General features: G+C 34.9%; 1 protein-coding gene across 2 annotated transcripts in view; it reads left to right on the top strand.

Annotated features, from left to right (window-relative positions):
- LOC150092689 (tumor protein p53-inducible protein 11-like) overlaps positions 1–13978 on the top strand; it is a 158000-nt gene that overhangs the window by 105681 nt on the left and 38341 nt on the right. For both annotated transcript variants that reach the window (XM_090414465.1, XM_090414464.1), the window contains exon 3: positions 12596–12703. In XM_090414465.1, coding sequence (XP_090270591.1) covers positions 12596–12703 — 108 coding nt within the window. The remainder of the gene's footprint in view (positions 1–12595; positions 12704–13978) is intronic.

Below are 13978 nucleotides of genomic sequence, written 5' to 3'. Positions count from 1 at the left end.
ATCAGTTTCTTCAAGCATACTCCGACCAATATAATATGCCATTGGATATATAATCACGCCGAAGCAAATGACTACATTTACTGACTTTGAACTGATATCCATTTTCCCATGCCCGCAATTCCAGACTATTCAAATCATTCTGCAATTACTGTATATCAGCAGCATTCCTGATTACCCTACCTATCTTTGCATTGTAAAATCCCTCCCAATATCATTAATGTATAGATTGAATAACAGTGGACCAAGCACTGATCCTTGTTGTACACTACTGGTTACCTTAAATCTTGCGGACTCACATCCCCCATATGCCACTTTTTGATGTCAGTCAGCCATTCTCTTATCCACACTAATTCAAAAACTCTTATCCTCAATAATTCAAACCCATATTCTCTAGTTTATGCAACAGTCTGCCATGCTGTATTCTGTCAAAAGCCTTACCAAAATCCAAAAGTATAATAATAAAAGTAAAATAATAAAAATATAATCTAAAACATGACCTTCCCTTAGTAAACCCATGTTGCTCATTGCAAAGTAGAGATTCGCTGTTAACCCATTTCTGAATGCGAGCCCTAACTGATTTTTCCAAAATCTTCACCACTAATCCTGAGATACTAATTGGTTGATAGTTGGATACATCGGTCTTGTGCAATGGAATTACCATACATTCTTGTGGAATCTTCCCTGTTCTGAGACTCATTAAACAGCTTGGTCAAAAGAGTAGCCAGTTCAGCTGAACACTATTTTAGCACGTGTGCTGATATCCCGTCAATCGCTATTGCTGAATTCTTATTCAGTTTGTGCAACATCTCTAATATCTCGTCCTTACACACCCGAGTTTCTTCATCCAGTGAAGAGGTAGCAGTGAGCTCAATGTCGCGTACACCAGGCTGATTGCTTTTAACAAAATGGGCACTAATTTGAACGACCGCTTCTACATCTGTAACCCTCACGCCATCTGCAGTTAGAAGAGTGATTCTTTCTTTTACTTACAGCATATCGATAGAATTCTTGTGAGTTGTCAGTGCCAGTTTCTTTTCATACTCCGACTTTGCTTTCCTTACAACACTTGTGACTATTCTTGCTTGCTGCTTATAACTTTCATAACGGACATCATCCTTATGCACACGGTATTCCTTTCACATCATCCTTTTCCTACGAATCTCTTGCTTAATAAAATTACATCTCCATCTGACTCCTACCCTATTTATTCTTCGAACTCTCGGGGGACACACTGATATCGCATCATTTAAGTATTGTTTAAATGCTTCCCATGAACTGTCGATCATATAATGTTGATGTCTTTATTCTAATCTAATTGAAACTGCCAGTCTGTCCAAGGTAGCAATGATGACAAGAACAGGGTATCTGATAAACACCAGACAAGTACAGCAGTAATAATTTATCTTTAATAGGTGGGAAGAAAGAAGATAACTTCCGGATTGGTTTTGAAGATGGTATACAAATTATTTGTGGAGAATCTCTGCTGATTAACTATGGAACTGCACTACGGAACTGCAGCACCCCCAATTTTTCTCGATATATAAATATATTTATTAATTTATTTATATTTGCTTGTAACATTTAATTTTATCAACAATCCTATATAATTCTCTTATTTTGTAAAAAAAAAAAAAAAAAAAAAAAAAAAAAAAAAAAAAAAAAAAAAAAAATCCATCTTGTAGCACTTAGGAGGGCGCAGGACACTGCTTTCTACAATGTCATAGTGAGATGCGAGCTATTAGCGTAATGCGGCACTGTCCGTCGCGCAGTTCCACTGTTGTTTATATGCAGTTTGCACCAGTAGTAGAGTGTTCGTAGTGCTTATCGTGTTTTCTCCGTCTCTTTAACTATTTGAACATTACAATTGTTATATAATTTTTAAGTAATTTTGAATTATACTAAACAGTATAATTTTATCGATAATAAACAATATTTTTTTCATGAAATAAAACAAGAATTTCATTTTTAAGTAATTTTGAATTATACCAAACTGTATAATTTTATCGATAATAAACAATATTTTTTCATGTTTATTTATTTTTAATTTTTACCATAATTTTGATCTCTTATCCAAATAAACACTGCACTTTCAGTGTGTATGTATATTTCGAAAGTTGCAGCACCCTATTGCTCGTAGTAAAACTATTTTCGATATAAAAGATGGTTTATATTGTCAGTATAACATAATTATAGCATAATCAGAGAGATCGTACACAATGCCAGCTAAAAAAAAAATTATTAGATCCCACATATTTATGATCTTTCTGAAGTGCACAAATCTTGATTATCCATTAGTCCGATAGCCGATTTCATAAGATCTACTTATTATTTGGCAAAGTATCTCAATTCTTGTACGAAACGTCGCTGGCAAAACCACCTCTAATATCAGAAATAGTTTTGACTTGAAAGAAAAAATAATTAAATATCTTCGTCTTCAAGAGTCTGCAGTGATGGTTTCTAAACCATCGAAGACGCCGTTAAATTATATAAGTTTACTATTAATGCTCCTTATTTTACTTGGCAAAATAAACTGTTTCAACAATCGATGGTACCGCGATGGGCAGGCCTATATCACCTGCTTTAGCTGATAAGTTTATGGAGTATTTAGAGGTCCGAATTTCTAACACCATTTCTCTTCGACCTGGTATTTGGCAACATTTTGTTGACGATGTCTTTACAATCTGGTCATACTCTGAAACAGTACTTCGGTTTTTGGATGAAATTAACTCCTTATACATTCATTAAATTCGCTATTGAGCGTGAATCTAACAACAGCCTTCCCTTTCTGGATACCGTAATAACGGTATCCAGAACTTTGCTGATAATATTGAATTTTCCGATTACAGGAAACAATCCTTTACACTTCAGGGTTTCTCAAACTTTTTTTACGTCGGAACACTTCACAATTACTGAAATTTTCACGGAACACCTTGGTTATTTTGTAATGTATTAATTGGTAATTTAGCTGATTTTTACTTATTTTTAGCTGATTAATTAATAATAAAAATTTAGGTGATTTTTATTATTAATTGATAATTAATTAATTAAATATCAATTAAACCGTCATTAAATTAATTTGTGCTGATTTTTATTGATATATCCTATGCTGATCACCAAAAATGTATATTATAAGTAGTTACGAGTGAATGCAGACTTTTTCTCCTGTGTGCTGGTAGTTTTCCCCTCCTTTTGTACATCCTGGAGATCTTTCTAGGCTTGAGGTGGATGACGCCAGTAGCGCACCCAGAGGGGGGACCCGAGGGGCCCGGGCACCCCCAAAGAAAAGGAAAAAAACACTAGAAAAATTTCCAAAAATCTTTTCCTAATTAAAATTGATTTTTTTTTATTTATGTTGTGTGCTACTTATGAATTAGCGATCACTACAGATGCTCAGTTATAGGTCGTATGCGATGTGTAGTGTGTATTCGCAAAACGTCTACTCAACTCGGCCCCCCCCCCCAAGATTAAATCCTGAGTGCGCCACTGGATGACTCACTATCTGTTCCGTCACAAACACCTTCAATAAGAGATTTCTTAATACTAAAATTAAACAAAGTGCCTTGTCTCTTATTCATATTATAATTTAAATCTGTATTCATTTTTTTAAAAAAATCACGGCACTCTGGTTTCAGAACCAGCACTTACACACTGCAATACGATCTTGCGAAGAAAGTATTCAGTATTAATAGATTTGAGAACCGGATACAGACTATCTTGATCTTCAATTTTAGTGGAAAAATTTTCTTTATACTTCCTTGCTGATTGGTCACTAACATTTGCAACACAGATGTTATTTCGTTCAGTTTTGAGAACACGCCGCCCATTGTTGTAATCGTCTTGCAGGTAATTTTTATGATCGGTCATAAACGGAGGTATTCTCGTTCCCGATTGTTGAAAGATTTCGATGTGTGAAAATTAACGATAATTCATGAATATTTCCATGTTTAAAAATGTGCCACTTGGTCACTGACATTTACTACATAGATGTCATTTCCTTCAGTTTTGAGAACAGACTATATGCCACGCAGGCAATATTTATGACCGGTCATAAATAGCGGTATTCCCTTTCTCAAATGTTGAAAGGTTTCGATGTGTGAAAATTAACGATACACAGATGTTATTAGGCGTTCTGGGTCTGAGCTTTTTGACATATTCACGATTATTATTCTCCTCAGAATATTTCCACTATAAAATATTTATTCATGAAAAATGCTTCGAAATCTAAAATGACAAATTCCAGAACTTCTCGCGGAACACCTATTCACCTTCCGCGGAACAAAGTTTGAGAAACCTTGCTTTACAAGCAGATATACACATGCACCTTCGCATCATCGTTCTTCACAAGAAACAGGTGTCGAACACGCACAATTTTGATCCTTCTGTTAGAAGAATCATATAAAATAAAGTTCGCTATCACCTAACTGATATAACGAAACCACGATACAGAAAATATTTGATAATTATCGTCCCTCTGCTAGAGTGCAACCTGATATAAAAAGGATTTGCATACTCTACCTTAAAGGGAATTCTGAACAAAGAGCAAGGACGCTCCACATATATAATTTGTCCATATTCAAACCAATCCGAAAGTTATCTTATTTCTTATCAACTATTAAGGATAAAATCACCTCTGTCCTTGCCTGGTATTTTTAAATATCTGTAAACACGGCTCTAAGAAATCGCACCGATTACAACCCAAGAACGTGAAGATTATATATACGATTTCTGGAATAAAAAAAGTTCAGGCCCTACTTATCATGCCATCGACACTACACACACAGTTCACTGGAATCAAATATGCACTACAATATGTTTAAACGTGATCGTCTATTTCTCGAATTGTGCGAAGCCTGTGCCACCGTCCTAATCTTAATCAAACACTGGATGCCTGTTTGTCGAAGTAATTTCTATTTAATAACTATACTTGTTTCCCCTAGGACTTGAATGGTATTTTCTCCTACTCGTACAGCTGTGACTGAGACACGTGGAAGTATGCACATACTGTATCACTCGTTCTTGTCTTCATGATTTAAATGTAGCCAATTCTTCTGCTTTCTCCCTGAATGATGCTCAGGATATATTGAGCGAAATATATAGAAGTATTTAATAAATTCTGTTTTCTTTACATGTGTTAAGCTGCTATTTTAAAAATTGTATTATGTATTACAATAACTTCAACCAGGTAGATTTTGGACTTGTTTTGTACAAGAAATTTCTGATTTCAATCCGATTATTTTTATTGACAAAACAAAGTGATATTAATATCTTAGTGACTGAATTTAATGAAATTTAGTATTTAGGAGCACTGTTATAAAATTTGTGCAGTAGTTTCTATTTTGGTTTTATTTGTAACTTTGTAGTGGCAAAATTATGTCGAGATTACATCATCTCGACATATAAACCGCTCGAAGTGTCATAAAGCACTATATTTTGACACAAAATTCAACTGTTAACAATATCAAACTGCATTTGTATGTGCTGTAATTATATAGGGTTAGCATGCTCCTGCATATTAAACTATTTGTATTTAGTCATATGATTATACTGTAGCTCCGCAGCTTTTGTTTTTCTATTAATCTTAGCCCCAAGACTAGATAACAGAAGGATTTGTTTATCCGTTCTACTGTTACCGACAAAACGATTTGAAATTACAATGATTTTTATATTTTCGATGGAATTTACAAAAGGATTCGAAATTGTGATCTCTTTCTGGATTGATGAGATTTGGTATATCGGATCACTACTAAAATTTATCGGGCGTTTCAATTGGACTATTTTAAGCAGTATTAGCAAAAAAAGAAAGAAAGAAAAGGAAAAAAATAAATCGTATTTATTTACAGTACGTAAGGTGCCGCTCCACAAGAATGCCATTGCAAAACACGCCTTTTTTATAATTATGTGCGATAATTTTCTTTCTTTATTGCATATTCATTTCTTGGGGAAACTATTTTTACTCATATGTATATTATCAATAATTAACGAAAAAGGAAATATCATTTGCCATAATTCATATAAGAATTCATTACTAAATTATTTGTTTACCCTAATTTTGTCATTAAAATGGCTTGAGCGTTATAACGCTCAAGTAACTGCTGAAGAGACATCTGTTTAAATCTCTTTATGCGAGGAACTTAAGGACTTTTCAACTACAGGTAAGTTAGCACGTCTAATACACGATGGCAGGGATTTTCATTCCTTGAAATATGGGTAATTTCATCCCGAAAAACAAGTAAACCCATCCAAAAAAAAAAAAAAAAAAAACATGCACAATTAACTGATTTTATAGCTTAGCTGCTTCGGCCGTGATTCCAAATAGCTCAACCGAACCCACTGCCATATCTTCATGACTCCTCTTTTAATTATTTTTATACAGTGATGTATTACGTTAATTAGAGTTGATTTTTTATTTTATAGATGTTGCCGTTTGTTTAGTGAGTATTGTCGAAATGTCTGCTAAAGCTACATTTATCAAAGAACTTTATCGAAGGTGCTGGATGACATGTACTTGGAATGATTTTGCCACAGCCAGGGCCGGATTAAGACCCATAGAGACCCTAAGCACTTAAAAGATTTTGGTGCCCCATGTAATTCAAAATATAAACAATAATATACCATAAAATAAATTTTTATTTTTATGGTTTATTATTGTAGATTTGAAAAGTTATCTCCTACTTTTTTTAATTGCAAAGTCTTTGATCAGATCCTCCTGCTTCTATACTTAGTAGCGACAAGGCATTCAACCTGCCTTGTTGCATAGTTGTTCTGATGGGATTTTTAATATACTTCAAATGAGAAAATGAACGCTCAGCTGAGAAATTTGTGACCATTAATGTTAAAAATATACGAAAGCCAATGTCTACATTTGGAAAGGCACACTCAATATTGTCTTCCACAATTATTTTATAAAGTTCAGCATGAATGAATCTTGTTTTTACATTTTTTGTTGCACTGAACTTATGGCACACATATGAGTGAAACTGCTGAAGCTCAGCTGAGAAATTAGTGTTCAAGTCCTCTGGATAAGCACCAGTCAGCTTTTGACAACACTGAGAATATCTTTCAATTTCAGTAGATGATGAAGTCACTGAAGTAGCATTATATGGCACATCACTTGGAAAAGAAAATCTCTCTGATATTTCTTTGTATATCTCTCCTCTCCTCTTCTCATTTCAGTTTCAAGTTTGTCAACAACTGTGTAAAAGGTGGTGATACGAAATTTATGTCTGCCATTCAGATATACTTCTGGAGCATCTCCGTCATTGGGTATCTTCTTTCTGATACGTTTGCGAGTTTGAACCGCCTTGTAATCAACATCTGGTAGCACTTCCCTTGTAGCTGCTTCATATCTTTCAAATTCATTTCGTGAAGTGCAAAATTGATCAGCCAATGATCCATACAGATCTGCACATGTTTATAAGTTGACATCATCATTCTGTAGAACTTGGCTTACTCGATGAAAATTTTGCAAAATCTCATCCAAAAAATTCAACATAAAAACGAATTCTAGCTCTTGCATCTTATCTGCTTCTCTTCTAGTGTCTCCCTTTTGTGACTGGTCTTCGGCTATACAGTCGAACGCTTCTAAAATTTGAAGGAAAGATTTCAAAATTGCTGCTGTTGCCATAGCATGTGCCTCCCATCTGGTATCAGAGAGGGATTTTAAGACATTTTCGTTTCCAATACAACCTTTAAGAATTGTCCACCGGCTAGTTGAGGCTGAAAAAAAAGGTATAGAGCAACTGCACTGTAGAGAAGAAATTAACCGCCTCTTGACAGTAGTCAACAGCACTTTGGCCTACCGAATTTAGTGAACGAGCTGCACAGGGCACATATATAGAAACTTGTTTGTTTCTAAAATTTTTTGCTGCATCCCCTTATAACGCCCAGACGTGTTAGCAGCGTTGTCATAAGACTGACCCCTACATTTTGAAAAGTTTAGCTGACAGACTTTACGTAAATACTGCAACACCTGATTTGCCATTTCCTCACCGCTATGGCTTTTCATTTCCAGAAAAAGCGTTCAATAGGCTGTCCATCATTTAAGTACCTAAGTACAACACTTAACTGGTCGATATGTGACAGATCTGGGTTGAATCAACTGAAAAACTAAAATAACCAGATTTTACTTCATCAACAATAAGCACATGGACCTTTTGAGCCATCAGTTGAATGAGTTCCTCACAGGTGGCTTTGGACAGATAAGGATTTCCTTTGCCACAATTTCCATATTTCGCAATGTGACCTGCTAAAAATGGATCAAATGACTTATGAGCTCAAGCAGCCCTAAAAAGTTCCCATTTTGCAATGATCCAAATCTTTCTTCTGTTCCTCGAAAAGCCAAGCCACGTTCAGCTAACGTACGAATAACAGCTGTGACACGCCTCAGGACATGTTCCCAGTAATCACACTCTTCCTGAATTTGTTTTTCCAACTGTTGTCCCAACCCTACACCTTGTCTGCGAGTTAAGTATGTCAGCATAGTCTTGGTGAGTAGTCTTTTTTTCATGTTGATCAATTACAATAGTATTTCGCCAGTCACTGAACCCTTCTCTTGTAACAAAATGTGAGAAATTTTTAAGAGCAAACAGTTTAAAAACAAAACAATAAACTGATCCCGTTGATGGTGAATACAATAATCACTCTCTCTTGTATTCCTCACCATTGGCTTTTGTCACAACAAAAAGTTTCTGCGAACAGTATCTTACTGGTTTGCCACTACTGAAATGTCGGTAAGACTTGTCAAATGGTCCATTGTGGTGTTGACAATCACTGGGTCCATAAGCAGTCCAATAAGCCACGTCATCAGCAGAGAAATCAAGCCACAACCCTTGGATCTTTTGCTATCTTTACTTCATCTTTTGCAGGCTGAATCATTTCATCATCATGGCCCACTAAACTTTCATTTTCAGCAATTATTCAACCTCAGAATGTTTTGTAAAGCAACTTTTGCATACTGACCTCACTACTGACAAAGTGAGGTCAGTAGTGAGACATGCGCTAGATGAACCTGCTTGTGACACCTTGATGATTCCAACATAATCATATTTTGAAGTGATCAAAGTGGTATTTGTGTCCACTTCTGATGATGGAGATTGGCTCCATCAGGAATTGGTATATAATGTTGTGGAACTTGTGTGAAGAAATCAGTCAGCTTTGCAGTCCTGGAATCTAATTCCAAAGTCTCCTCTTGTTTCTTTTTTTGATAGTTTTCGCTTTTGTGCACCACTTAACTGAAAACACGTTTCCTGGGTTCTTGGGATCTTTTGAATACAGAAATAAAAATATTATTTTGTTGAATACTAGGTGACAATCAACACAGTTACACATCACAGGCAAAATCATACGACCAATTTAATTTTCGGCTTACAGCTGAATCTTGTGCTTTAATTAACTCTTATTTTACAGGAGTCGCACTTCTGCGACAGCTAGGCTTTTTACTGGAGGCGCGTTTCTGAGACAACCACGTGATTTGTTTTATATTTGCTTCTGGAGCCTTTTATAAGATAATTTATTAAAATAAGACCTAAAACAGAGGAAAATAAAATGGTTACGTTAATTATAAAAAAAAAATTACCTCATTTGACGCAATGGGGTAGTGCCAGAAAGCGTCGTGAGCGATAATACGGTGTAAACGAACCGTTGCACGTGGTTAGAGTTTTATTAGGCCTTCTACGTGTCATTATTTATTGAAACAAAGTGGGTAACATAAGAAAAGATATAAACAATGAAAAACTAATTAAAAGTTAATTTAAATTAAATTCGCCATCTAACTAAAGTAGAAATTCTGTGGTGTCCCCCTTTCCATGATGCCCTAAGCACGTGCTTATTTTGCTTAATGGTTAATCCAGCCCTGGCCACAGCAAATTTTCTGATTGAAACGATTCGATAAAATTACAAAATACCAAAGATTCTAAATACCAAATTTTTATTAAATTCCATTTGGTCAGTAAGGAAATGTTCATCATTTCGAATAATTTTGCCAAAAAGGAATACCACAATGGAAACTAAACACATGGGTATCTTCGCGTGTGTGTATATACTAAATTCAATCCACCGAGATAATGGCAATTAGACGTTTACTCTTGGTCTCTACAAATGGTTCAATTAAACCCCAAAATTGAAATAGTTTGATATTGTACATCAACAAATGCTATCCGTGAATTTTCAGCACTTTACATGCCTATTAAGAGAAAGCACAAAGGAACAAGGTACTTAGAATTGCTTCAGAATCTTTTCTATCTTTTCCTTGTTCATACAGCTGGCCATAGTTGCTTACAGAGAATATATGTTGGTTAGTTTGCATTTATTTTTATTGTCATGAGTACCTCATACACTGAGGTACTCACGATCACTCCCAGACAACCCATTCTGCACATTCAGTAAACTTTAAGCAAAACATCAAGTTCTCACACCCTTGCTAACCACTCTTAAACAATTTCCAAGGATGATTCCGTTATTTTCTCCCTTCCTGCCATATGCTAAAGGACTAAGGAGGAACTTTAAAATGAATTTAATTAAACTAGCTCCTAAGCTAAATACACATTTGATAGTTGGTAGTGATCACATGCATAAGAAATATAAGGCACAGGCCAGAAAAATGACGATAATAATTGTGTCAAATTACTTCTAAGTAAAAAATGATTTAGAAGTAATTCTTCTGCCAAGTGACAAACACGGGGAAGAAAAATTATGGAAGGTTGATACTGGCAAAGAGTTACGTTAGAAGATGGCCATGACAAAGATGCGGTGGAATTACTCAATGAGCACTATCAATGTACACATATCATACTGGCGTAAATGATGTTGCAGCACATTGAATGGGTGCAAATAATATGAGAATTACAGGTAAAAAGAGATGTTTGCAGTGTTTATTGAGATAGATGTTAATAACGCTGTGGGAATGGATGACGTATTTTTAAGGAATATATACAGAAAAGTTAGCTGTGCCCTTATCTTGGTTCTGGCAGTGGGAAAGATTCCTAAGGAGTGGAAAGAAGATAAAATAGTACCACTCTAGGACAGAATTTTCCACTCATATAACAAAGTTTATCTGCAATTATGGTCAATATAACAGGTTAGCTAGGGGCAGAATACAGGATTTTGCTGAGAGACAAATTTCTCTGTCATAGTCAACATACATTTGTAAAGAGGTAGGTCTTGTTTTAGTAATTATCTGCATTTCATGATGGGACAAAGACCTTTGGGAAGGAACAAAATGCACAATCATAGAAGCAACAAAGAAGACTTCAAGTAAAGAATTTGTTGAGGAACCCACGAAAAGTGAAGTGATGTCAGTAATAGAACAGCTGGCAAAAGGAAAAGCTCCCATAGCTGATGGAGTGTCAGTGGAATTATTGATAGCAGCTGGGGATGAAGTAGTGAATATCATCATCATGTGTATCAAGGATTTAGGCCTGTTCCGGCCTTAGAAGTAATCGTTTAAGAGGACGTCCTGGTTTTCTTTTTCCTAATGGCTTGTACTTTAAGGCTTGTTTTGATAATCTTTGTTTTGATTCTTTGAACGTGTTCCATCCATTTATGTTTATATTTTTTAATTTTTTCTATTACTGGTTCTTGGTTTAATTCTTTCATAATTTCTTCGTTTATTGACTGAAATTTGCCAACATTTTTGGAAAAAAAATATACTGGCCTAGAGATTGGAAAACATCAGTATTCATCCATTTCCAAAAAAAAAAAAAAAATCAAATGAAATGTGATAATATGGAACCATTGCTCTAGTTTCACATGCAAGTAGGTATGCAGAAATTGATCCAACAAAGGCTGAAGCCATATGTGAATAGAGAAATGCAACAAGAACAGGCAGGCTTTAGGACAGGTAGAGGAACTAGAGACCAACCAAACATGAGACAGATCATGGAAAAAACAAGAGAATTTCAGAAGGAAGTATTTATTTGTTTTATTAATTATAAGAAAGCTGTGGATTGTAATGAGATCAGTGGGAATTCTTGAGCATCATTTCTTCTTAAGAGAGCTCTATGACGACCAAGAAGTTTCAGTAAAGTCTTTGGAGAAAGTGTTCGAGTGGAAAAAGGGAGTGCAGCTGGGTTGTATACTGTCGCTGTATCTTTTTAATATTTATAGTGAATATACTCGTATTATGAGAATGGCTAAGTGAATTGATTCATTTCAATTATTATGGGCGTGGAGACTATTAAGAATCCCATGGACTACAAGAATGACCAATAAGGATTTAGAGAGTATAAAGACAGCATGTTCCTTGGAGGCGATGATCGCTAAACAGTTGATGTACTTTGGACATATTATACAAGCTAATGAATCATTGGAAAAGGCAGTTATATTGGGGAAGATTGATTTATGCTGGGAAAAGCTCTGCTGTAGCATGGCAGAGCATTTTCTTGTGTTTTAACAAAAAAAAAAAAAAAATTACTGCTTACAACTTTCTTTATCAAACAATACCTTCAAAATCTGTTAGTTAAACAGCGATTGCCCATATTCAATTTGTTAATGTTTAGTTGAAGCTAATTCTTTAGATTTTACTGTGTTGGAACTTAAATATTGTGCAATTTCTGATGCATTATCAAAGTGCAGTTAAAAACAAAAACTTCTTTTACAGATAAGTCAAGTATTGGGTCATAATGAACATCTTTATGTCAAATTTCCAAGAGGTTATTGGCTGTGGCACTTCTCAATGGCTGTTCTTTTTACTGCTGCTGGGTTGATGGTAAGAATATGGTTGTTAAATTTACATATATGCATACTTTTTCTGAAAAATTAAGAAAAAAAAAATAGATTAACAATAAGCCACTTTCTGCTCTGCACACTCTTAACAATTATGGAGTAACATCTTGAGCTAACATTTATCACCCTCAAATTACTGATATATACTCTCAAGGGATGTACAGGCTAGCACTACAAAAGTTTAGATCATTACTAACTTTTTCACTGATTTTCCTCCAAATTAGTCTGTTGTTTGTCTGAACTCCAATAGCAACAATTTCTTCCTCTGGGTCTCTTTCCTGCCATCAAACACCTTTTTTTTGTTAACCTTTTTTCTATCATCTGTGACTAGAACGTCTGAGATTAGCTGTGTTCACACATTCCTGAATGCTAATGATGTGAAGTTCCTTACTGATGCCCTCATTTTTAATGTTTCAGCTATTGATAACATCTGTTTACTCCCTAATTTTTTTCTCAAAATCCATGTCTATTGTCTCCAGTTTTTGATCAACTGTTTTATTTCTAATTCAATTCTCATATCTCCCAAGTTAAAACTGGTTTGAATACTTTCTTGCATGCTGCTAATTTAGTATTTTGACTGATTTCTCATCAGCAGCTTTCTTCAGTTCACTTCTGGACGAATGCCTCTCCCATATTAGCTGGTCTTGTGCATCTCTTCACCATGTTCATAACATCTTATTTCATCATCCCATATTACCACTGGTGTGCCTGGTTTCTGATAACCAGTTCTTGGTGTCCATCCTTTTGTTCTCTTTGTCCATCTGTTGTCAGACATTCTCATTACATGTCCTACTCAGCACCATTTGTCACCTTTTATTACTAAGGCAATGTTCATTACCTATGTTTGCTTCCTTATCCAAGTATTATTCTTTTCATCTAACAGGTTATTCCCAAAATGCCTCTTTCCATGTTTCTTTGTGTTTTTAGTTTCTCTAGATGTTTTTTAGTCAGACTCTAGGTTTCATTACCATAGGTCATTGTTGGGAGTACACAATTGTTGTAGATCATTCATTTTAGGCAGTTTAGTAAACTGCTTTTAAATATCTCTTTATAATGGTTAAAAAACTTTCCATCTGTTTTTAAAGCTGTTATTTATTCTAGCTGAAATTTCATTATCAAGTTTGATTGTTTGTAATGATTTGTCCTCGATATTTGTATGAATTCACTATTTCAATGTCTATGATTCATTTCAATTTGTTTTTGCTCTGAAGTATTTCCACTATACATTATTTTTTATTTATCCATATACTATATTCTA

This window comes from Typopeltis vanoorti, chromosome 25 (genome assembly GCF_054136105.1).
Source record: "Typopeltis vanoorti isolate ZY-2024b chromosome 25, IOZ_Tvanoo_1.0, whole genome shotgun sequence".
NCBI classification, from domain to species: Eukaryota; Metazoa; Arthropoda; class Arachnida; order Uropygi; family Thelyphonidae; genus Typopeltis; species Typopeltis vanoorti.
This window is presented reverse-complemented; position numbering and strand designations above follow the sequence as displayed.